At 39.3% G+C, this 24,562-nt stretch overlaps 1 protein-coding gene across 2 annotated transcripts in view; it reads left to right on the top strand.

Annotated features, from left to right (window-relative positions):
- LOC141606353 (RAF-like serine/threonine-protein kinase 24) overlaps window positions 1-18,007 on the top strand; it is a 31,939-nt gene extending 13,932 nt beyond the window's left edge. For both annotated transcript variants that reach the window (XM_074425440.1, XM_074425441.1), the window contains exons 2-13: window positions 13,026-13,428; window positions 13,507-14,131; window positions 14,386-14,426; window positions 14,861-14,929; window positions 15,118-15,218; window positions 15,477-15,555; window positions 15,732-15,830; window positions 15,919-15,987; window positions 16,088-16,137; window positions 16,307-16,388; window positions 16,884-16,978; window positions 17,538-18,007. In XM_074425440.1, the coding sequence (XP_074281541.1) occupies window positions 13,026-13,428; window positions 13,507-14,131; window positions 14,386-14,426; window positions 14,861-14,929; window positions 15,118-15,218; window positions 15,477-15,555; window positions 15,732-15,830; window positions 15,919-15,987; window positions 16,088-16,137; window positions 16,307-16,388; window positions 16,884-16,978; window positions 17,538-17,664 (1,840 nt within the window). In that variant the 3' untranslated portion in view covers window positions 17,665-18,007. The remainder of the gene's footprint in view (window positions 1-13,025; window positions 13,429-13,506; window positions 14,132-14,385; window positions 14,427-14,860; window positions 14,930-15,117; window positions 15,219-15,476; window positions 15,556-15,731; window positions 15,831-15,918; window positions 15,988-16,087; window positions 16,138-16,306; window positions 16,389-16,883; window positions 16,979-17,537) is intronic.
- Window positions 18,008-24,562: the final 6,555 nt, after the last annotated feature.

The raw sequence follows: 24,562 nt of genomic DNA, 5'->3' as shown, positions 1-24,562 counted from the left end.
GGTGTATTTACGGAAAAGTGGTGAATTATCAACTTTACTCCTTATTGAGGTCCAAATTTTATGGTGGGTATGAGAGTAGTTAGCTATCGAGGGACAATATTGGATAATTAAAGTTTTACAATAGTTATGGGATAGAACTATAGAAGTGAATTGTTAACCAGCCACACGCCAGCCAGTGCAAAGTAGCCGTTGCAGAGCATCTTTCATAAATGGCAAAGATTACATGTATATTTGTATTCCGAGTAAATCGCATATATTATGCGATATGTTAATATTTCTTTCCATGTACAGCTAACCTTTGTCTAGGATTATGACCTGTATAAATAGCATTCTCTGAAGGCAATAATAGACACAAGTTCTCACAATCTTCTTTCCTATTCTCGTTATATACAATTCTCATTGTCTAATATGGTATCAGTGAACTAGGTTACGAGTATCACACTGAAATTTATCCTTCACCATGACAAACGGTGAACAACAACCCCCGAAATCCGACTACATGAAAATCAGTCCCTATACCATTCTCAATACCGATAACCCCGGAGCATCAATTTGCTCTATCATTTTAACCGAAACCAACTACGATGAGTGGTCTCACGCTATGCGCACCGCTCTTCTCGCCAAGCAAAAACTTGGTCTGATTAACGGCTCCATCAAAGCCCCCGCTGAAACATCCGATGATTACGAACCATGGCTGTCACTCAATGCTCTCGTGGTCTCCTGGATTCGCAATTCCATCGACCCGGACCTCCGGACCAACATCTCCAAACAAGATGTTGCTCGCATACTGTGGGATGAATTGCGGGAACGCTTCTCGGAGAACGATGAGGCTCGGATCTATCAACTTCAAGCCGACTTAATGGCATGTAAGCAAACTCCCTCTGAATCTGTTACGAGTTATTATGGTCGTTTGAAAAAATTATGGGACGATTTCTATGAATGTGATGCTTTACCTATTTGTGAGTGCAAGAAATGCACTTGCGATCTTGCTAAAGTTTTCTTACGCCGTCGTGAGAAAAAGAAAACCCGAGACTTTCTTATGGGACTTGACTCAAAATTCGCTACTGTCCGATCTAATATTCTTAGTTCGACACCCCTACCCTCCCTCAATCAAGTTTACAGTAAAATTTTACAAGAAGGTAGGATTCATAATCTTACCAATGTTTCGACCGAAAATCGACCTGAACCAATGGCGTTTGCCGCCCGTGCTCCCTCTGGTCAGAAGCCGCACCACGGGGGACGCAATCAGACCCGTCCAAACACTAAAACAGAGCCCTCCTCTGTTCCGCAACAGGAAGATGTAATAAAGTGTATCGCTTGTAAACGCAAGGGTCACACCTACAAGACCTGTTTCCGGGTTACAGGCGAATTTCCCGACTGGTGGGGTAATCGCCCCCGTGACCGCATCTATATTAGTGCGGATTCTGATTTTGACAGGGTTGTGGTTGTCCCTGACCCTCGCGGTCGTTCCAATGGAGGTACTGCTTCCTCCAATCGCTCCAATGTACCTGCAAAAGCCCATGTTGCTGCTGGTGCATCGTCCTCTCATGGTCCAATTACCACTGATTTCGATCGCATTGATCTGAACAATCTGAGTCCGACTGAATTGGCTGAACTGAACACCTGGTGGCAGTCCCGGATGGCTCGCTCCTCTGACCGTCTCCAAGGTAATTCCTTACTTTCCTCTTGGATTATAGATACGGGAGCCTCTCATCATATGTCAGGGAACCTCGCTCTCTTTACGAACTTGACCGACATCGAACCATGGCCAGTCGGCCTCCCTAATGGCGACCGTACTACGGCCACCAAAACTGGTGACATTATTCTTACACCTAATTTCATCTTAAAAAATGTTCTGTTTGCTTCTAATTTACACTGCAACCTTATTTCCGTATCCAATTTACTTCTTGATGATACTTTACTTATTCAATTTACGCATAAAATGTGTCTTATTCAGGACCGTATCTCGAGGATGACGATTGGTGTGAGTGAACAAAAAGACGGGCTGTATTACTTGCACGACGTACGGGGGAGTAGTGCACGTGTTCATTCCGTTACCTCCACCGAACCCGTCGATTTGTGGCATCGAAGGTTGGGGCACCCCTCTACCACCGCTACAAATTTTTTACCTTTCTTTAAACATTTGCATAATAATGTTGGTTTTGATAGCAAAACTTGCGACACGTGTATTCGTTAAGTACTTCTTCCGCTACTCGTATTTTTGAACTCATTCATTGCGATTTGTGGGGGCCCTATACGGCCAATAAATCTTGTGATTCACGTTTTTTCCTTACTATCGTTGATGATTTTTCCCGCGCTACTTGGGTATTTCTTTTGCGTCATAAGCACGAAACTACTCAAAAATTTTTAAATTTTATTGCCATGGTCGAACGACAATTTAATACGAAAATCAAAACTATTCGCAGTGACAATGGCACCGAATTTTCTCCTCTACAAAATTATTTCCTTGAAAACGGTATTTTATTTCAGACTTCAAACGTCGACACCCCACAACAAAATGGTCGGGTCGAGCGCAAACATAGACATATTTTGAATGTCGCCCGCGCTTTAATGTTTCAAGCACACTTACCCGTTCATTTTTGGGGTGAATGTGTCTTAACCGCTGTTTTTTTAATTAATCGTACCCCCACTCGTCTTTTACATGGAAAAACACCTTACGAAAAAATCTTTGACAAACCACCTGATCTTTCTAATTTACGAGTTTTTGGGTGTAACACTACGGATTTTTATAAGTTAAAGACTCGACCGAGTAGTGCCTACTCGGCCGAGTAATGTTAAAAGTGTATTCTGTTTGGCTTCTGCCGAGGAATACTCGGCCGAGTATGAGGAATACTCGACCGAGTAGAGGATACTCGGCCGAGTATGCTCTATACTCGACCGAGTACCCGGTCCGTCGAGTATTATTTCTGCAGTTTTATTTGGGAATGGTTAGGGCGTTATATATTACGATAAACAGTTTCTAATTACAATTTACAAAACCTAAAACATCCTACGACGCTCTCATCATCTCTGAATCTCTCCTTTGGGTGATCATAGCAATTGTATTCTTTCCTTTGATTCATCTTCGGTAAGTCCCCATCCTTATATTCAATGATTGATATCTAGGGTTTGTCTTTGATCATGAATTGGGGGAAATGGGGTTTTGCAGTTAGTGATTGGAATTATGTGATTGTTGTTGTAGGTGACGATGTGGTAATTGTTATGCATTTGTATGATTGATTGCAGCATAGCGGATTGCGAAAAGGTAGGGTTTCTCCTACTCAGTACTGTTAATTGATTGAGATTGCATATGTGTTATAATTGTTGTTATCTGCTGATCATCGGAGGTTGGGTGTTGTGGTGACGGTATTCGTGTGGTTGTGCCGTGACGATTGTTGTGTTGTGACAGCTGTGATGCTGTGGTTTGTGTGATTGTGGTGGAGTCACTTGCGGGAGTGGCTTCACACCCTAGTTCGCCCTCCGTGGAACCCGCCATGGGAGGGGATGTGCACATTAAGGGACAGGGATTGTTAGTCGCTCGTTGATGAGCTGGACTAGGTGGGGATGGGCTGCGGTCACCCACTGGCGGCGAGGATTACCTGTTGCGATGGGTAATCTGGCAGGGCTACACACTTCGGTGTGTAGTCGGTTACTGTGTGAGATCGATGATCGCTGGTTGTATTGTTGTTGTCTTATATTGATTGAGTAGTACGACCCGTGTTGTTGTTTTGTAAAACCTGCGGTGATCCATTCGGGGATGGTGAGCAGATTGTGACAGTGTAATGCAGATGTCTAGTTATGGGACGAGACATGGGAGACATCACTTGAGTCTAGCTTCCGCCGTTACGAGTTTAGCCGTCTATGATTTCAGTTGTATTGAAGTTCTTACACTTTTAGTTTGTATTGGTTTAAGATAATGTATTCGCTAATTCTTTATACTTAAATAAATGATGTTTGGAAATTGTAACTTTGATATACTAACCTCGGGAAACCGAGATGGTAACAGCCTTTCATGCTAGGGTAGTCCTTGGTAAGGTACCTTGATATGAGGGGGTGTTACAAAGTGGTATCAGAGCCGACGATTCCGGCACCTAAAACAAATGAACCCAATGAACTTAGGGAGTCTAAATAAAATGAACCCGGGGAGAGTTGTTTGGAGCTACCGCAAAGACTTGGGAGACGTCCGAAGTCGCATTAAGGCCCTTACGATCTCAAGCCGGTCACATGGGGTGAAATTTTGTATGTTTGAGTCATGTGTGTGTAATACTTGTAACTTGAGCCTTGTGTGGTTGTTGGATGAAATGAAAGGATTTGACCATGGTGGTATATGATAAAGGAATTGCGTAGTTGTGTGTGAGAATCGAAGCATGTTATGTGGTTACTACTAGGCTTTTGAAATGGGGTGTGAAGTGTCATATATAGATGGAAAATTTTGTGTAATTGTGCTAACGAAATGTGAAATAGGAGTATATGTAATGTGAGGTAGGATGTGTCTACATAATCATGATGATGTTAATGTTTGGTTGTTGGTCGTAGCATGTGGTTAAGGTCATACGTCTACATATGTGAATGTCGTGTTTAATTCTAATGTGAGTATGATGAAAGTTCACCTATGTACTGGTTTTTAGAAGTGTTGAGTGGTTATTGTTTGCTTTATGCATGTTTAAGTTGTTTTGTTAAGAAATTTTGATTTGTATACAAACCGATTTTGGAAGGGTTGTCTTAAAACTGTCATAAGTCGAGTTCTAGAAATGATATTGCTGTAATTTCAAGTTGAGGTGATAGCTTGTCCTCTTACGATTCTAACGATAGGTCACACGCCCAAAATGACCAAGTAACGAGTGAGATATGACTGTTTTACGAAAACTGGACGGTCTTGAGAACTGCCGATACTCGACCGAGTAGTCCCTACTCGGCCGAGTGTCTTTTGTACTCGACCGAGTGTTCCATATTCGGCCGAGTAATCTCTCTGTGATAATACTGTTTAGCGTCTGGAGTCCTGAACTCGGCCGAGTAGTCTCATACTCGACCGAGTAAGGTCCACTCGGCCGAGTATTCCCAATACTCGACCGAGTAATCCTTCTGCGACAATTGAGTTTGCTTCTGGAGTCGAAACTCGACCGAGTAATATAGTTACTCGACCGAGTACCTTATACTCGACCTGGTATGTTATGTACTCGACCGAGTACCTCAGTGGGCGGCCGTTTTGAGACGGTGGCTATGTATTACCATAATTTTTAATCGGTGATTATGTTCTTACATTGTTTGGAGTCGTAGGGCATGTGTACATGTGTGTTTTGAGTCTTAAATTATTCTTTTATATATGCGACGGTCTTGATACGTAAGTTACCAAATGCTTTGATAGGGAGAATGCCGGCTTATGAAGGGATAGGTGTTAGATATAAAGGACATGAGTTATATGTGGTTGTGAGCGTTAGTGGAGCAAGAAAAGAGTAGATTGATGAGCTCATTGAGACAAGGAGTATGTTTTGTGAGATATGATGAGTGATATAGTCATGGGTTGAGTAATATAAAAGTAAATGCATATGAGTAAGGGTGACGTAAGTGTAAAGAAATGTGAGAATCAAAGATTGAGATGAGTGATACGAATAGTGGCGTATTGGGATGTGTAAGGATTTATGGAGGGAGACGGTTTGGATTGAGTTGCTTAAGGACATATGTGATAACAGGTCGCTATAGAGAGATGGAAATGAATAGTGTATAATGAGGTCAAGTTATGCCGCGATGAGTATATAGTAGTTGATTTGGGAATTTGGAATATCACGATGTGAGCCTAGTGAGTAATTCTTTGGGCAATTAACGGTATGAGATAAATTTTTGGTTTTCTAATGATGTAAAAAGGAAGATGCAATTGTTTGAACATTAAACGTTGATTTTATGGATAGATTAGTGACAATTGGGAGTTATAGTATAATGAGAGAAGACCCACGGTAAGAAAGAATGAGGTGATATCGACATAAAATAATGGGATTTGAGTTTGGAGCAATGTGAAGGTAACCGGAGCACTAGAGAGTTAGATAGAAATAACGCAGAGTTGAATTATTAAGGGAGTTTGTCGAGGGTAAAAGAAAAGAACAAGGGGAGTAAAACTAGGAACATGTTCACCGAGGTTATGTGATATAAAATTAAGGAATTGTCGAGATGTATGATACTATCATGAGGATTTGAGTTTACGGTTATATAGAAGTTCCAGGACATGATAATCATGAGTTTCGAGGAATTAAAGAAAGCAAAAGTTGGGTAAAGAATTTGCACGATATGAGATTTTGGTGGTGAGTCGGGTGACGATACAATTAAGGATGGAATTGGAAATAGTGTTGAGGTGATTTTTGTTGATATATTTGAGGTTCGTTGTTTGGGATGATAACCAAAGGGAGGAAACGGATGGTTATATTAAGAAGTGATGGTAAGAGAGTAGTCACATGAAGGATGTTGGTGTTATAGTATTGTCACTAGTGGTTGAGGATGATGTTATTTTAGGGAAGTTAGTTGTTCTAATGAGGTTGATTTTGTGGAGGTGATTAATGTTTGGTTGGGAGGGAGGTTACGGTATGGATATATGAGGTATTTATTTGGTAGTTGGGTGCGGATGATATGGCTACGTTCACGGATGGTGATAAGTGTGTGTAAGAGAAGATATGTTATGAGGGCACTGAGTTAAGTCCGGATAAGAGATAATCATTGTCAAGTGGTAACTTACGTGATCGGGATTGACTAGTTGGATGTGATTATGGGTCTATGATGTGTATAAATGTTTGTGTGAGGTTCTGACCTCACGAGAAGTGGTATGGTGTGATAGTCATAAAGTTGTTATATGAGTGTTTGTGATATATGTTGGGTACGACAATCTAATGGAATAAGGTTCAAAAGGTAATAATTTGATTGATCTGGCATGGATAGTTAAAATCGTATGTGTATTGATGATATATGTTTATTTCGTGAAAAGGTATGGATGATAGGCATGAGATTCTTGTATGTTTATTCCGTATAAAATGTTGTGTTATGGTCGAGTAAAGCAGTTTGAGTAAGTTTTCTGGTCCGAAGAGTTATACTGAGTCAGTGTTTGTGGGAATTATATGTGGGCGTGATGTTTATCGATGTGGTTGTTGTGCCTCGGGTGGTGATCCGGGCAAGGTACTTCGTGTTGTGATGCGGGCATTTTCGCGCTGCGGTGCGGCTGTTGGTGGCGGTGTTGCGATGCCGTCACCGGTTGTGGTGGAGTAGGTGAGATGATTATGATACGAGTTTTCGAAAGTGCATACCAGTTAAACATAGATTGTTGTTTTGTTTGCTGTTGTTTCTTGTGAGTTTCGGTTAGACATGTAGACTGTTGTTTTGTTTGTTGATGTTTCTTACCAGTTTCAGTTTGGGAATGCAGGTAGAGTATGATATGAAAGAGAGTTGTATATGTTTTCGTTGTTATCATGGTATAGAGATATTCTGTTGATGGGACACGGTTGTGTTAGGTTTATTCTGATAATTTTGATCTTGTTCTAGATAAGGCTTTGGTAGACATGGTAATGGCAAGCGATTCGTGGAACATGTGTGGTAATGATCTGATATATGCAGGTGGTTCATAATCCTTGTTGAGACAACGAGTGTAGGGTGTTGGGTAATTAGTGTCGTGTTAAGTTATGTATGAGTCTTGCGGTAATGAAAGAAAGGAACTTGAGGATCTAGTGTGAGTGTACGTAACAAGTGTGGATCGTGAATTATGCTTTTGGCGATAAGAGTTTTATATAGTTTATATAGAGAGGTATGTCGTGTTGCGGTGATGTGGAAGAGTTAGAGTGTTTGTTATGATCAGGATTGTGTGGCATTGGTTAGATGGAGTACAGAATGAGTTAAGGTATGAGAACTGTTTAAGTAAGAGAGCCTTGGATATAGGAATAGTAAGTGTTTAGATTATAGGCGGGTATCTTTCACATGCGGTGGTGATGAAGATAATGAGAGGTATAGCTAAAGATCTAGTATTAGTGAGTTACGAGGACGTAACATGTGTCTTAAGAGGAGTAGGATGCGGCAAAGAGCGTTTGAGGGTTGTGCATGTCGTAATATTATTGGACGTAGAGTGTTGGTGTAGCATAAGGAATGGATGGGTACATATAGTGGTTGATAGTGTTAAAAGGCCATGGCTATGCTTGTAGTAGTTCGATGTTTAGGAGTGTGAGAATTTTTGATAGTGTTGATAAAAGTGGATGATGATATTTATGAGTTCGAGAGTTTTGGCAATTTGGATGATGATGTGGATGAGTGTGAGTAAACTTCGAGGACGAAGTTCCTTTTAAGAGTGGTAGAATGTAACATTCCGTTTTGATGATTGATCTTCTTTTGTGGATTGAGTGCTATTGAGTGTTATGGAAGTAATACAAGGTTGGCAACATTATATTGTGGTTATTGGGTAATGTTATGGAGTCACTATTGAGAGCCTATGCTATAGTTGAGACGATATCGTGAGCCATGTTGTGGAAGGAAGAGTGGTTTGTGGAGTTGGTGTTAAGTGTCCATGTTTTATAGGTTGGGTTGGAACTTCGCGGTCGTGTTTCGTTTTGTTTGTTGTTTTGCTTTGAGTCGGGATAATGATTTTGTGGTGACTTGTATAGTTCCTTGGTGTTGTTATATGTGGTTGGTATAGTCTTGTGGCGTAGTGTTGTGCTTTGTTTTATAGTAGAGTGTGAACTTCGGGACGAAGTTCTTTTAAGGGGGGAAGATTGTAACACTACGGATTTTTATAAGTTAAAGACTCGACCGAGTAGTGCCTACTCGGCCGAGTAATGTTAAAAGTGTATTCTGTTTGGCTTTCACGAGGAATACTCGGCGAGTATGAGGAATACTCGACCGAGTAGAGGATACTCGGCCGAGTATGCTCTATACTCGACCGAGTACCCGGTCCGTCGAGTATTATTTCTGCAGTTTTATTTGGGAATGGTTAGGGCGTTATATATTACGATAAACAGTTTCTAATTACAATTTACAAAACCTAAAACATCCTACGACGCTCTCATCATCTCTGAATCTCTCCTTTGGGTGATCATAGCAATTGTATTCTTTCCTTTGATTCATCTTCGGTAAGTCCCCATCCTTATATTCAATGATTGATATCTAGGGTTTGTCTTTGATCATGAATTGGGGGAAATGGGGTTTTGCAGTTAGTGATTGGAATTATGTGATTGTTGTTGTAGGTGACGATGTGGTAATTGTTATGCATTTGTATGATTGATTGCAAAGATAGCGGATTGCGAAAAGGTAGGGTTTCTCCTACTCAAGATCTTGTTAATTGATTGAGATTGCATATGTGTTATAATTGTTGTTATCTCGATCATCGGAGGTTGGGTGTTGTGGTGACGGTATTCGTGTGGTTGTGCCGTGACGATTGTTGTGTTGTGACAATTTGTGATCTTTGTGGTTTGTGTGATTGTGGTGGAGTCACTTGCGGGAGTGGCTTCACACCCTAGTTCGCCCTCCGTGGAACCCGCCATGGGAGGGGATGTGCACATTAAGGGACAGGGATTGTTAGTCGCTCGTTGATGAGCTGGACTAGGTGGGGATGGGCTGCGGTCACCCACTGGCGGCGAGGATTACCTGTTGCGATGGGTAATCTGGCAGGGCTACACACTTCGGTGTGTAGTCGGTTACTGTGTGAGATCGATGATCAGCTGGTTGTATTGTTGTTGTCTTATATTGATTGAGTAGTAATCGACCCCCGTGTTGTTGTTTTGTAAAACTGCGGTGATCCATTCGGGGATGGTGAGCAGATTGTGACAGGTAATGCAGATGTCTAGTTATGGGACAGACATGGGGAGACATCACTTCGAGTCTAGCTTCCGCCGTTACGAGTTTAGCCGTCTATGATTTCAGTTGTATTGAAGTTCTTACACTTTTAGTTTGTATTGGTTTAAGATAATGTATTCGCTAATTCTTTATACTTAAATAAATGATGTTTGGAAATTGTAACTTTGATATACTAACCTCGGGAAACCGAGATGGTAACAGCCTTTCATGCTAGGGTAGTCCTTGGTAAGGTACCTTGATATGAGGGGGTGTTACATTGGGTGCCTTTGTTACGCCCGTAATATCAATCGAAAAAGGGATAAATTCGCATCACGCAGCCGCAAATGCATTTTTCTTGGTTATCCTTTTGGAAAAAAAGGTTGGAAAGTTTTTGATTTGGAATCCGAGTCATATTTTGACTCTCGGGATATTATCTTTATCGAAAAGGATTTTCCATTTCAAGTTACTCCGATCATTGAAACCCGTGTCCCTCAAACTTCTCCCTTCGAAGACATACCCGCTGAACCGGTTGTTATCTCCTCGACCCCACAACCAACATCCACGAACACCGACACGACCCCCAACGACACCACTACCACGACCAATGCCACCCCTGACCCAACTACTACCGCCACAAACCCGACACCCAATACCGAACCACCACCCATGACCTCTACCGACCCTACATCATCCACGATACCTACCGCATCTGTCCCTTCACAGATGGGGAAAGGTGCCCGAACTAAATTTCCGAACTCCCAACTTCGTGACTACGTAACTACTCTCTCACGTCCCTCGGCTCACACCACACAATCGTCCTCCTCAGGTACTCGTTTTCCCATTTCTAATTTCATTAATTATGATAAGTTTTCCGTTAAACATAGAATTTTTTTAACGGCCGTGACTAAAAATCACGAGCCCAGCTCTTTTCGTATTGCAATGCAGGACCCCCAATGACGTGATGCAATGGCAAAAGAAATTAAGGCATTGGACAACAACAAAACATGGACCCTCGTCCCTCTACCTCAAGGCAAGAAAGCAATCGGTTGCAAATGGGTTTACAAAATAAAATACAATGCCAACGGAACCGTTGAACGATACAAAGCTCGACTCGTTATCCTTGGTAACAGGCAAATCGAAGGAGTTGATTACACAGAAACTTTCGCTCCCACCGTCAAGCTTGTAACTGTCCGAACTTTATTAGCTATCGCTGCTGCCCGAGGTTGGGAACTCCATCAAATGGACGTTCACAACGCTTTTCTTCATGGCGATCTTACCGAGGAGGTATACATGAAACCTCCCCCTGGTTTTGATCGAAATACCAATGGCAAAGTGTGCCGTTTAAACAAGTCCCTATACGGCCTACGCCAGGCTCCACGATGTTGGTACGCAAAACTCGCCGCTGCTCTCACCAAATACGGGTTCATTCACTGCCCCTATGATCACTCTTTATTCTCTCTTCATCAACAAGGGGTCGACATCCATGTGCTCGTCTACGTTGACGACTTGGTCATTTGCGGAAACAATCCCTCTGCCATCGTTAAATTCAAAGCCTATTTGAGCTCCTGCTTTCACATGAAGGACTTGGGGACACTAAAATACTTCCTCGGGTTGGAAGTAGCTCGCAGCAAAACAGGGATTTTCGTGTCTCAACGAAAATATGCTCTAGACATTCTATCGGAATCCGGTCTAATTGGAGCACGTCCGGCCTTTATTCCCATGGAACCCAATCAAAAATTAGCCCTCTCCACTGAAGACGACCTCAAAGATCCTCAGCCATATCGACGTTTAGTGGGACGATTGGTATACCTCACCATTACTCGACCCGAACTCACATACTCGGTTCACATTCTTGCTCAATTCATGGCGAAACCGAAACTTGACCATTGGAAGGCAGCCTTACAAGTTGTCCGCTACCTTAAAAACAATCCCGGGCAAGGTATACTCCTTCGCAGCAATTGTGACCTTGGTTTAAAAGCTTACTGTGACGCCACTTATGCCAGCTGCCCTCGAAGTCGTCGATCTTTATCCGCATACCTAATCTTTCTCGACAACTCACCCATTTCTTGGAAAACTAAGAAACAACATACCGTGTCCACATCATCCGCCGAATCAGAGTATCGCTCAATGGCATACACTACCCGTGAACTTAAGTGGCTTCGTGGCCTGCTAAGCTTCCTCGGGGTTCCTCAAAATAAGCCAATACCGCTCCTGTGTGATAATAAATCCGCGTTACACATCGCTCGCAACCCGGTTTTTCACGAAAGAACAAAACATATTGAGGTTGATTGTCATCTCGTTCGCGATGAAATTCTCAACGGCACAATTCTACCTCACTATGTTCACACCAAAAGTCAGTTAGCAGACATTCTAACGAAGGCACTTGGCCGTACTTCATTCGATAGTCTTCTTCCCAAGTTGGGCACTTCGTCTCTCCATGCCCCAACTTGCGGGGGGGTGTTAACCAGCCACACGCCAGCCAGTGCAAAGTAGCCGTTGCAGAGCATCTTTCATAAATGGCAAAGATTACATGTATATTTGTATTCCGAGTAAATCGCATATATTATGCGATATGTTAATATTTCTTTCCATGTACAGCTAACCTTTGTCTAGGATTATGACCTGTATAAATAGCATTCTCTGAAGGCAATAATAGACACAAGTTCTCACAATCTTCTTTCCTATTCTCGTTATATACAATTCTCATTGTCTAATATGAATCAAGAAAATGGCGACAATAAAAGTGGGATGGAAGGAGTAGTATTTTAACTTTGCCCGTAAATTATTTACCTAGATAAAGGGTGAAATATCGAAAGATGAAACCAAGATATTGAAAAATTCTTTGAAGGAAAGTGTGTATTTTAAGTTTTTAACATACTCCTATTAGATATCCCGGTGCACGAGATTTGGGAAAATTGGTCGAATAATTCTTTGAAGGAAAGTGTGTATGTGCATGATTGTACAGCATAACCAAGTTTATCATTTGCTGTGTTTTCGACATTACTGTTTACTCCACAAATTACCAACAATAGTATATAGGGAGGTGGTGCATTACATGGTTTCGAGAGAGGAGGCAGAGGTCGGGGCAGAAGGTAGTAGTGGCAATGGTGGTTATAGCAGTGTAGATGGTGTTGAGGTTGGTTACTCTTTTAATTTGGATTACGGAAGTGAAAATGAATCCCCCAATTTATTTATCGTCATTCGCCCTACCAACCAGTTTATTAATTCTGCAGGAAACGTTCTGCTGAAAACCTTTATGGTTATTCTCCCACAGAAGCCATAGGCAAGCCTATCTATGAACTTATCGTTTCATATCGAGATGTTCCTTCTGCTAAGGCTATCATACGGCGTTGCTGTATGGGTGAAACCTGGACCGGGAAGTTCCCTGTCAAGCATAAGATGGGATCAAAGTTTACACTTTATGCGACTAACACTCCTTTGTATGACGATGATGCTACTTTCATTGGAATTATATGTCTCTCATGTGATGCAAAACAGTTCAAGGACATTCAAGTCTCCATATCAGATCCTGTGGAAGCGGAGATGGGTAAAGAATTTAGCAGTGTGACGACTAGAGTTGGCCTTGGTCCTGATCAGCCTCTGCAAACTGCAATTGCTTCCAAAATAACAAACCTGGTTGGTTTTCTGATGATTGTACATTTTTGCTAAAGTCTAAATTAGTTCCTCAACTGACTTTTGAGTTTGTTGACTTAGGCCTCCAAGGTAACCGACAAGATTGGATCAAGATTGAAGATCAGAGAGAGTAATGTGCTTCGGTATAGTGAAAATGGTGATAGTCGCTTATCTGATGCGGTGCTGTCGGAGCTTAGAGAAGATGGGAATTGCAGTGGAGCTAGTACACCCAGAAGATATCCTGCTGGTGTTTTCTCGTTGTTTGGTATAGGCAAGCTCACTGCACACACTCAGGGAGATTCTATTGATGACGGTGAGAGGAAACCTGGTATCCATAAGATGATAACTTCCACAGCTGAGGCTTGGATTGGCAAGAAAGCAATGCAATGGTCAGGAAAAGGAACTGGATGTGAATCATCCAATTCTCCGAGTGGCCGATTTGGGTGGCCATTGATGCAGAGTGAGCAGGATTCTAATTGTGCAAATTCTGCTGTTGAGTCGGAAATACCAACAGGTGATTTCAATCGACCCGTAACGAATGAGGCCGCAGGGTCCTGGTCGTCACTCAACGCAAACATCAACAGCAGTCCAAGTAGTTGTGGAAGAGGCAGCAGCACTGACACACATAAGTTGGATGCAGAGACTACTTCCTTAGACTATGAAATCATGTGGGATGATTTAACAGTCGGAGAGCAGATCGGTCAAGGTAAGTTAGCTAGTTTTCCGGCGATGCTAAACCTGGTTTGATACAGCTTTGTGTGCTTCTCTATTCTATACAATTTATCACTGCAGAATGTTATTGAGTAGTAGTCATTTGCCTCTTAACCTTTGCGTTGTTGCTCATATTATCTTTAGCATTGCCTCGTGAGGTGCCATTAAGAGTTGCACTGTTGCCAACAAGAGTTCTTGATGCAAATTATCAAATGTGCTTATCTGTGAATCTGTTTCGTCTTAATGCAGGTTCCTGCGGAACTGTGTACCACGGTCTCTGGTATGGATCGGTATGTTTCTTTTGGCCTCATTTTTTATGATCTCCTTACATTTCTGATTTTAGTTTAAAGTTATTCTAAAGAAGTAACCTTGGCTGGGTGAGGACAAACCGTATATCATCTCAAATGAAACTTAATAGCACATCTCGCACGCTCTTAAGCTCAAAGCCAAGTAGCACACTATCTAAATACCACCTGGTGCGTCATGTACAAGGCACACAATTGAGTACGGAGTACATTTTTCTTTTAGCTCTTTTATTTTACGCTTCCCTTTGTCAGTTGCCTCATTGTCCATTTCTTACATGTTCTGCCATGAGTATTGCTCTATGGATGACCATTTCTCATTGATTTTTCTCTGTGAAAATTTTGTTGCGGCAAGCCGGCGACTAAAGCATGTAAACGCCGTTTTTACATTTTTTTTCTTTTAATGTACTTTTCAATTGCAGGATGTCGCTATTAAAGTTTTTTCTAAACAAGAATATTCAGAAGAAGTTATAATTTCTTTCAGACAAGAGGTAGCTACTAAACTTACTTATGCCTTTGAAGTTGAGTTTGTCCTTGGTGCTATTGAGTTTTTTTTTTCCATGTTGCTGCATTACACCTTATAGTACATTTGTGTTTGACGAAGCGCATTTGAACCTTTGAGTTTGAAAATGATGTTCTGACTTTATGGCTTCTGATATCCTCTGTTGATTTTGTTTAGGTCTCCCTTATGAAACGACTTCGGCATCCTAACATACTCTTATTCATGGGAGCGGTGACATCACCTCAACGTCTCTGCATAGTTACAGAGTTTCTTCCTCGGTTCATTCTTTAACTTTTCTTCAAGAGTTTCTTCCTCGGTTCATACCTTATGAAGAACAAATGCAGGACCCCCTATCCAACATGCTTGTGTTTACCTAAGAAAAAACAAAATTTCAAAAGAGAATGTAAAGTATCAAGGCCTCAAGGGCCTAAGTTAAGAAGCATGTTGACATATTTGCGAGCTATCTCAACTGTTCCATTATATTCAAACCCAAACTTTAATAATCTGATTTCCATCAATCTTTCATAATTATGCAGGGGAAGCCTGTTCCGCCTGTTGCAAAGGAGTACTTCCAAACTAGATTGGAGACGACGAATTCATATGGCGTTAGACATAGTCGGTATTCTAGTGTAACTATACTATCCGTCTATACGTATAGACGGATAGTGTCCGTCTATAATGAGAATTTGTGCTATTCTATTGAAGAAACAATATCTGAGATTTGAATCTTTGATTATGATCCTCATTGATGTCAACGACTCTCACTACGTTTTTTTGAAAACGTAAAACAGGCTCGAGGAATGAATTATCTACATAGCTGCAATCCACCTATTGTCCACCGTGACTTGAAGTCTTGTAATTTGCTCGTTGATAAAAATTGGAGTGTGAAGGTGTTATTTATAAATTCCATTGTTATCTGCTTGCCATATCTCTCAAGTCTAGGTAGGAAATTACTACATTTTTTCTGTCTTCTGGCAGGTTGCAGACTTTGGCCTTTCACGCGTAAAGCATGAGACTTATCTTACAACTAAGACTGGGAAAGGAACAGTATGATTAAAAACATTCGTATTTTTGTTGGATATGTTTCGACAATTTTTATCTGATTATTGGAAATTTGAGTTAATGTTGCTTTTATTTTGACTTGCAGCCTCAATGGATGGCTCCAGAGGTACTTCAAAATGAACGTTCAAATGAAAAGTATGTCGACAAACATGTAATGGTGTTGTTCATCAAGGATTGTTCATTTGTTTGGCTCTGTTGTTTTAGCAATGTTTTAATTGGTGGTCATGGGATTGCTTTCGATGGTGAAAACGTGACAGTAACGAGTTTGTTTCCGCTTTTGATTAATGATCTTGTCCTTGTTCAGGTCTGATCTGTACAGCTTCGGTGTTGTACTATGGGAACTTGCAACTCAAAAGATTCCTTGGGAAAATCTAAATGCAATGCAGGTACTTGTTTTATGTATAACTAGCAGGAGCAGCTAATTTGTTATAGTTAATGGTGTAGTGTTCTGTACAACCAGCCATCTACGATTTTACGCGACTACGCAATATCTTTCCTGCATTGATTGGATTAAAAACAATTACCAGACATGTATGTGTTCTATGTTTTCTACATTCTGAGACTAGTAGGCCTAATGACGCTTTCTTATTGTGCTTAAAAAATGCCTTTCTCGTATTGCAAGGGTAAAATGTGGATATCTTAGGCCTTTCATTCTTGCACACTGCCAGAGATGAAATAAATTGGATTAATGGTTTGGCTTGAAATGGAGTATGTAATTCTGTTTGTAGCTTTGTTATGAAATCCGGACTTTAGGTGTTGGCGTGAAGTTCCTGTGAACGATCTTGTAGACATTTGCTGAATGAAAGCTAAACTGCAGGAACCTTTGTTTAAGCCGTACTTGTTGCGGACTTCTTTAATGACTATAGTACCGTTGCATGCAGGTGATAGGAGCTGTCGGTTTTATGAATCAGAGGTTAGATATACCAGATGACGTAGATCCAATGTGGGCCTCTATGATTGAGAGTTGCTGGCACAGGTTCTTTTTCTTCTGCTGTCTTCTATCTATATAATCTGATCCCATAGAAGCTATCTGCAGTATTATAATTTTGTGCCTTCCAAGCTCTCAGAAAATTTTCACTGCAAACTCTCATCTCGGTCTTGAATTACCTTTCTTTCAATCTATTTTCCTCCTGCCTGCAAAGGCACTTGCTTGAGAGAACTTCATTACGCAAACTTGATCAGTCATCGTGTATCGCTACTTTTGATGATTGAGCCAATGAATTATGACGGCATTTTCTTGTGAATTGTTTCTACAAACCACTAAGTTAGGGTCATGTAATGGTAGACAATCATACGAAGATGTATCCTCGTACCTTATGCTTTGTCTGAAAATTTTGAGTTTTAGCTAGTCTGGCACATGTATACAACAACATGAGTCTGAGTAACCTAGGCTCGCTCTGTGGTTGTTCAATATGATGTACTATTATATTTTGATATGGAAATTTTCATCTTTGTATTTGCAGTATCTGATAGTTCAATGGTCTATTAACCTTTTAGTGGAAATGACATCGATACATTGTTTAATTTGAATACAGTGAGCCTCAAAGCCGACCTACGTTTCAGGAATTGTTAGAGAAGCTGAAGAATATGCAGAAACAATATGCCATACAATCCCAAGCAGCTCGGGCTGCTTCTATAGATGTTCCCCCTAAACAAGTTTGATCCCCTCTCGACCTATGAATCATAACTCGTCATTGCTAGAGAAGCCAAGTTGGTTAAGCTCTTGCACGAACTGTGCCACGCAAAAGCTGAGTTTATTCTGCGTAGATGAAGGCTTGTCCTGCAGGAAAGATTGGGCTCGAAATGAGTTATACTAATTGCCAAGTGACCAACATGATTGATACTAAATTCATCCCATTTATATTATCCCGTTTCAATATCTTGTTGGTGACTATTGTGATTTGTGATAGATATAGGTAATTTTATATTTGCATATATCATTGTGTTGTATTATTGTGAATCTTGTTGGCTTCATAATTTATTGCTTGGCTTCATTTTCTGCGCCAGAAAGTCACTAATGGTCATGTTCGAATCTTACATGTTCCTTCACGTCATCAAATTGCAGATATTTTTACTAAAGGTTTCTTCTGTGTTCTTTTCAATGTCGTATCCACACTAGTTAATACCATTGGGGCTTGCTTGGATTGGGATTAAAAAAGTGGAAATTGTTGAGTCCTTCGCTGCGGGTTTATAGAAGTAGGTGCATGAGAACGACTCATAAACAAGTGAGGTTCCATCCTAAAACCAATTGGTGATAAGAGGAGTAGCCCACTAAAGCCCTGTTCTTTTGGACTTAAAGTTGCTGAACTTAACTTAATTTTTCTGAACTTAACTTAATTTTGCTGAACTTAACTTATTTTTGCTGAACTTTTCTGAACTTAATTTTTCTGAACTTAATTTTGCTGAACTTTTCTAAACTTAATTTTCTTTGAATCGAACTTTCTTTGAACTTTCTTGAACTTAACTTATAATAGTTTAACTTTTCTAAATTAAAATTGTTCCGGGTGTAATTCCAGAGCAAGTATAGTTACCACCCTTGGCTCGTTGAATGATGTCTTGAGTTGGATTCTCCTTTGGTCTCAATCGTTCCCCACGGCCTCTCCTGCAATAATGAACGAACTGAGGGCTTGGCTTTGTGCCAAGCGTACTCACTCCGACGCCCAAGTCAGTAAACTTAAGAGATAAGTTGTTACTTGGCTAAATGTGTATTGTAGAGAGATAAGGAAGATATTACCAGATGAATAGTGTATTTAGGTTTTTGTATATCCTCTGGATCCACTCCTCAATGAAGGTTGAGGAGTATTTATAGACTTCACCTTTTGTCACGTAGTGGCCAAGTGGCCAAGTGGCTAGCAGGTGGAAAGACTGATCTACCCCTCGTCCGATGGACCTATGGCAGGCCGGCGGGCCCTGTTGCCTCACCGCCGAGGGGTCTTGGATATGAGTACGCGGACATGTGCCCCGGCTGACAGGTTGCCATGCCGGGACCCAGGTTGACCGGCCGATGGAGCCCATCGGCTGGGTCGTCTAAGTCGTTGACTTGCTGTGGATATCTTTGACCTTGCTCAATATGTTGACTCGGTCAGCGGGTGCAGAATATGCCCCATCAAAAATAATCTTACTTAAATTAACTTAATTTAATTTCACTTACTACTACTACTACTACTACTACTACTACTACTAATAATAATAATAATAATAATAATAATAATAATTCCCTTCAAAAAGAATAATAATAATAATATTTAATAATAATAATAATAATAATAATAATAATAATAAAGAAATATAACTAAAAACACAAATAAAGATTATAAAATACTTTATTTATAGAAGTTAATATTTTCGTACACATTACATAATACATAAAAACAAAAAGTAAATCACATTACTTTTTTTTTTCTTTATAATCATCTAGTTCCATATTATCATCTTCCTCGTCACTTTCTTCATCTTCATTTGAGCTCACCCCGTCAAATCCATTGCCTCGCCAAATGTTCTTGACTGTTATTTCGCACCTTATACATAGCTTTTTTCCGCTTCTTATCAAACATGCCTAAATCTTTTGTCCCTAGAACGTTCTCATGTTGTATAACAGGTATCCCATGAGTGTGCATCCGTATAAAATTATGAAGTGTGAAATTAGAAACAATAATGGACATTTGATACTTAGGTGACATTTGAGGCATAACTTTTAACACCTTCCACCTTTTTTTCAATTGACCAAATACCATTTCAACTTTCATTCTCAATGACGAATGTCGGTAATTAAAATGCTCTAACATACCTTCGGGGGATAGGTAAGAATTCGGCTTTAAATAAATGTTTTTTTTTTTGAAAAAATTATATAGAATAATAATTAATCTCGGATTGTTTATACAACCGATTTGAAAGAAAATTGTATCTATTTTTTAAAACTCGTCAATATTATGAAACTTATTATTCGCTTTAACTTTTTTTCGAACTTAATTTTTTGAACTTTTTTCGAACTTAATTTTGCTGAACTTAATTTTGCTGAACTTAACTTAACTTAATTTTGCTGAACTTTTCTGAACTTAACTTAATTTTGCTGAACTTAACTTATAGAGAGTGACTTTAAGTTCAAAAGAACAGGGTGTAACTTATAAGCTTACCCCTTCACTATTATTCTACCGATATGGGACAATGCCCCTCACACACATATGGAAAGAGACCTCAACAGAAATGAATAGGGGAGTGATAAGTAAGGTCATTTTCCATGTTTGGTATTAGAGTAATTATTTACCTCCCGAGTCGATTACCCTTATGAAGGGTTAATACATTACCCACCCTCCCCCCGGTAATGATTATGCGAGTAAAATATCTCCTCAGTAATCATTACTCATATGTCAAAGTGTCAAACCTATCATTAAACAACTCATTACCCAAGTAATTAACTTCCATAGTAATTATCTACCAATTAAAATTTACCCCTGATTATTGAATGAATTCTAGGCAAGATAGTGAAAACTCTATTAATAATCTATAAATAATACCAATATATACCATGACCTTGCTTGGATTTAGGGTAATAGAGGGAAAATGAACACAAGAGTACTAATATATAAGGTGTTTTTTTTAAGTTTGGTTTGAGTGTAATTATGTAATTTATTACCCTCATAAAAAGCTAATATATTACCCATCCTTTTCTTGGGCAATGATTAATGGAGTAAAAGATTACCTCATAATTAACTTCTCTAGTAATTATCTCCCAATTAAAATCTACCCCTAAACTATTTCATGGATTCTAGATTTTCAGGTAAGCCCTAAAAAGTAAAAACTCTACCTATACCGTGCATATAATGCGGGGAATCAATACTAGTTAATTCACTAATTAGCCGGATAATGAGCCAAAAATAAATACTATCACAGTGCTTTAATGACTGCCGCAAATTAAAGGGAATGAGGATCAATTAATTGTTAAAAACACGTATATACAAATATGAAGGTAAATTAGAGATAGGAAAAAAACTCCATAAAGAAGAACTATAAATTATTTCATTAATTCAGTTATTAATTAGCTGGACAATTGAGCCAAAAATGTGTGTGTTAGGTTGTTATCCCACTGTATACAGAAATTCACGACTTACACTTATATGTCACCTCTTCTTGCTAATAAGTCACCTTATCGCATTCAGTTAAATCAGGGTGTAACGTAACAGTCTAGCACATACTTGCAAAAACAGTTTGGCCAGGTGATAAACAGCTTCCAAAGTCATGCTGGAATATAAAACACAGATATTATTACTATTAAAATAAAAACACGAATAAATAATACTTCTCCCGTCTCGATTATTTGTTTATTTTTTTTATTTTGGAATGTCTCAATTAATTACTTACCTTTTTATATTTTATCCTCAATATTTAATTTGGTTTACTTGTTATCCAATAATTAGTCTTCTCTTTTCTTAATCTTTGTACAAAAATTAAAAGTAAACAAATAATCGAGATAGAAAAAGTATCAAAAATACACCTAAAATAATCCAAGTATATAGAAACGAGCCAAGATCAATAACACCGTCGTCGAATTTGCTGGCGAGATACTAACACTAGTCAAATAGGTGTACGTGCTACGTAGTACACTAGTACGTACCCATTAAATGCATTCAACCATGAAAAAAGGCATAAGCATAACTCGGTCATTGAGAGGGAAGATGGTAGAGTTACACCAGGTGTATGAGGCCCTCATACACCACCAATAATGACGCGCCACTTGTCCAATTCAAAGAATCTTTTTTAATCTAATTAATCCATTGATTCCTTCATTAATTGCCCCCCCTAATTAATGTTCTCGGTTTTGCCACATATTTTATTAATTAAAAAAAACTTCTCTCCTAATTTATATTTAAGTCTTATTTATTACTAATACCTTTTATTATTTTTAGTATTTATGTATACAGTATATACCTTTAATATTTCGTATATTTATGTATACCTCTAATATACGTACACGATCCAGATACGCTACGGTTAATTGATATGTATTGTATCAATTTCTTTATACGGTATGATTACTCCTTATATGTATGTTTATGTATTTACGTTAATTTTTTTTTTTTAATTTTTTTTTTCAATTAATATTTTTTCATATAATACCTTTTCTTTTGTCTTATATTATTTTAAATTATACCTAAATTTCGTTGTAATTTATTTTTTTGCGTAATGTTTTGTTTTATACACACTGTTTTTAATATTTAATTTCTTGAAATTAATTTTTTTTAAAAAAAATTAAAATTAAATTTATTTTATGATTAATTTTCATTGTACTTTTTTTTTTTTGCTTATGTGGGTATGAGTAAGTTATGTCTTTTTTTATACACATTATTTTAAAATTTTAATTAAATTGATAAATATTTTATTTGCTAATATCCATGACCGGAAGTTAAAAAGACCTTATATATATATATATATATATAGAATTTGGACATATGTGATATAAGTTAGTGGGTGCAAAGTGGTTTCCTTACTTAGTTCATGCTTTCCTTACTAAGTATCTCGTGTTCGAATCCTCTTGTGGGTTTTTCTTTTTGTTTTTGGCATAATTTTGCACAAGTTAACCGTATGCTATTCTAATACTCAAATCTTGTGAAAATGAATTAGGGAAAATAGTCATTGATTTTGATTGATCATACATTATTTGTTTAAAGAAGTCAAATGATATACAAAAAAAAATCATACTTCCTATTTACAACCTATGACTATAATTTGTATATTGAGAATATTGAGAATTTGAATATTGTGACCTAAATTGCGATTGGGAGAACGTCGGAGTATTTTGTGACGGTGTAAAACGTGGAGTATTTTGTGTACCACTAAAGCCACTCATAAAGGATGAAGCATCATCGTTTGGAACATGTCGGGTTGGGTTCGTATTTGGGGGGAGCGTAGTGGTTGTCGGATCCTCATCATTTGTCTGTCTCCTTCTCTTTGTCTGTTTGACAATACGTCTTCGCCATTCCTCGCTTGTCGGGGGTCTCTAATGTCACCTTCTTGTTGAGGTGTGTTTATGATAGTCTCCCTAGGTCGTAGTCTCCTACGACCCCACATTTTTGAGGAAACTCCACCTGCCGCAAATGAATCTATAGATCGTATCCCAAAGATGAGCCTCTAACTCTTTGATTAGTTCATCGGTTCGCTATTATAAATGGCAGAAGACCCTTCACTTTGCATAGCCAACCTCTTAATGTAATCATTTTTTACCGTTATCTCAAGAGACCTTTTAACACGTTCGACTCATCCAGGGTTGTAGTACCCAACCCGAATATTTTCGTATCCTCTAACCAAATCCTTGCGAGGCGTTCGATTATGTATTTGCTGGGATAGCTTTTACGTCCAACACATCAAGACACTTCATGATATGGCGACATAAGATCCCTCTAAATTCAAACATCTTACAACCACATTTATACTCACCTGTGATTGTGTCAATACTCACTTCAAAACTTCTTCGATCTTTCTTCCAAAATGCTTCTGTCACTTTTGATGTGGCCCTAAACCTCTTGATGAAACCCAAACTATTTGGAAGAGTTTTGACATTGGTGCTTATACAACCATATACCTCTGTTTTCACCTCTCCGAATTTCTTGTTTGTGTAGACCTTACTAAAGATATCCTCGAATAATATCATGGGATCCCATTTAAGTGGGCTCTTAATGTCTTTGGCGTTATTGACTTTCTCGTCCTCCACCTTTTTCTCTATGGCATCCTCTCATCGCTTTGCTCCATGAATTGCATCGTAGGCCGGTTTCTATGCTCATGTACGTTTTAATAAATCTGTTTGTTTGTTCACTCCTCTGAGTAGAAGACATACCCGCACAGAAAGTGTCTTTCCAAAAAACAGGCATCCACCGCTGTCTCATATCCCATGCACCCCTCAACCATTTGTTACGTCGCAAGTTGTATTTTTCCATGAAATCGTCCCACATATCTTGCAGTTCCTCCTCGGTGATACTCTCGTGTACAAGCGTACGCAAATCTCTGTCAATCTGAGGAAATTGTGGGTGGTCTTTTAGATTCTTATCCGCGTTTTGAAGAATATGCCAAAGGCATAATCTATGTTTAGTCTCCGGGAACACTTTCTTGATTGCCCCTTCCATTGCTTTACATTGATCAGTTAGTAAGACGGTTGGAGCTCTACCCATACATTCTATCCACTTCTCAAACACCCACTCGAATGACTCTGTGTCTTCGTATGAAATTAAAGCCGCTGCATATAATATTGTACTTCCATGATGATTAACTCCAACGAAAGGACAGAAAGGCATCCGGTACTGTTGCTTAGGAATGTACTATCGAACGACGATGGGTCACCAAAAGCCTTGTACATGGCACGACATCGTGCATCGGACGAGAAAATGTTTAACGACTTATTATCCGCGTCCCTTTCAAGCGTAGTAAAAAATCGGATTCTGCTCTTTTAAGCCCTCAAAATAATTTAAGACCTCTTTAGCGTCACCACGAAACCTACTTTTGCGACGTTCATTTGTTGATGAAGTTTCTCGCGTCCTGCCCATTGAAATGTAGATTATGAATCCCTCCAACC

The sequence above is a fragment of the Silene latifolia genome, chromosome 10 (genome assembly GCF_048544455.1).
Source record: "Silene latifolia isolate original U9 population chromosome 10, ASM4854445v1, whole genome shotgun sequence".
Lineage (NCBI taxonomy): Eukaryota > Viridiplantae > Streptophyta > Magnoliopsida > Caryophyllales > Caryophyllaceae > Silene > Silene latifolia.
Note: the sequence above shows the minus strand (reverse complement) of the source record. Positions and strands in the feature narration are given on the sequence as shown.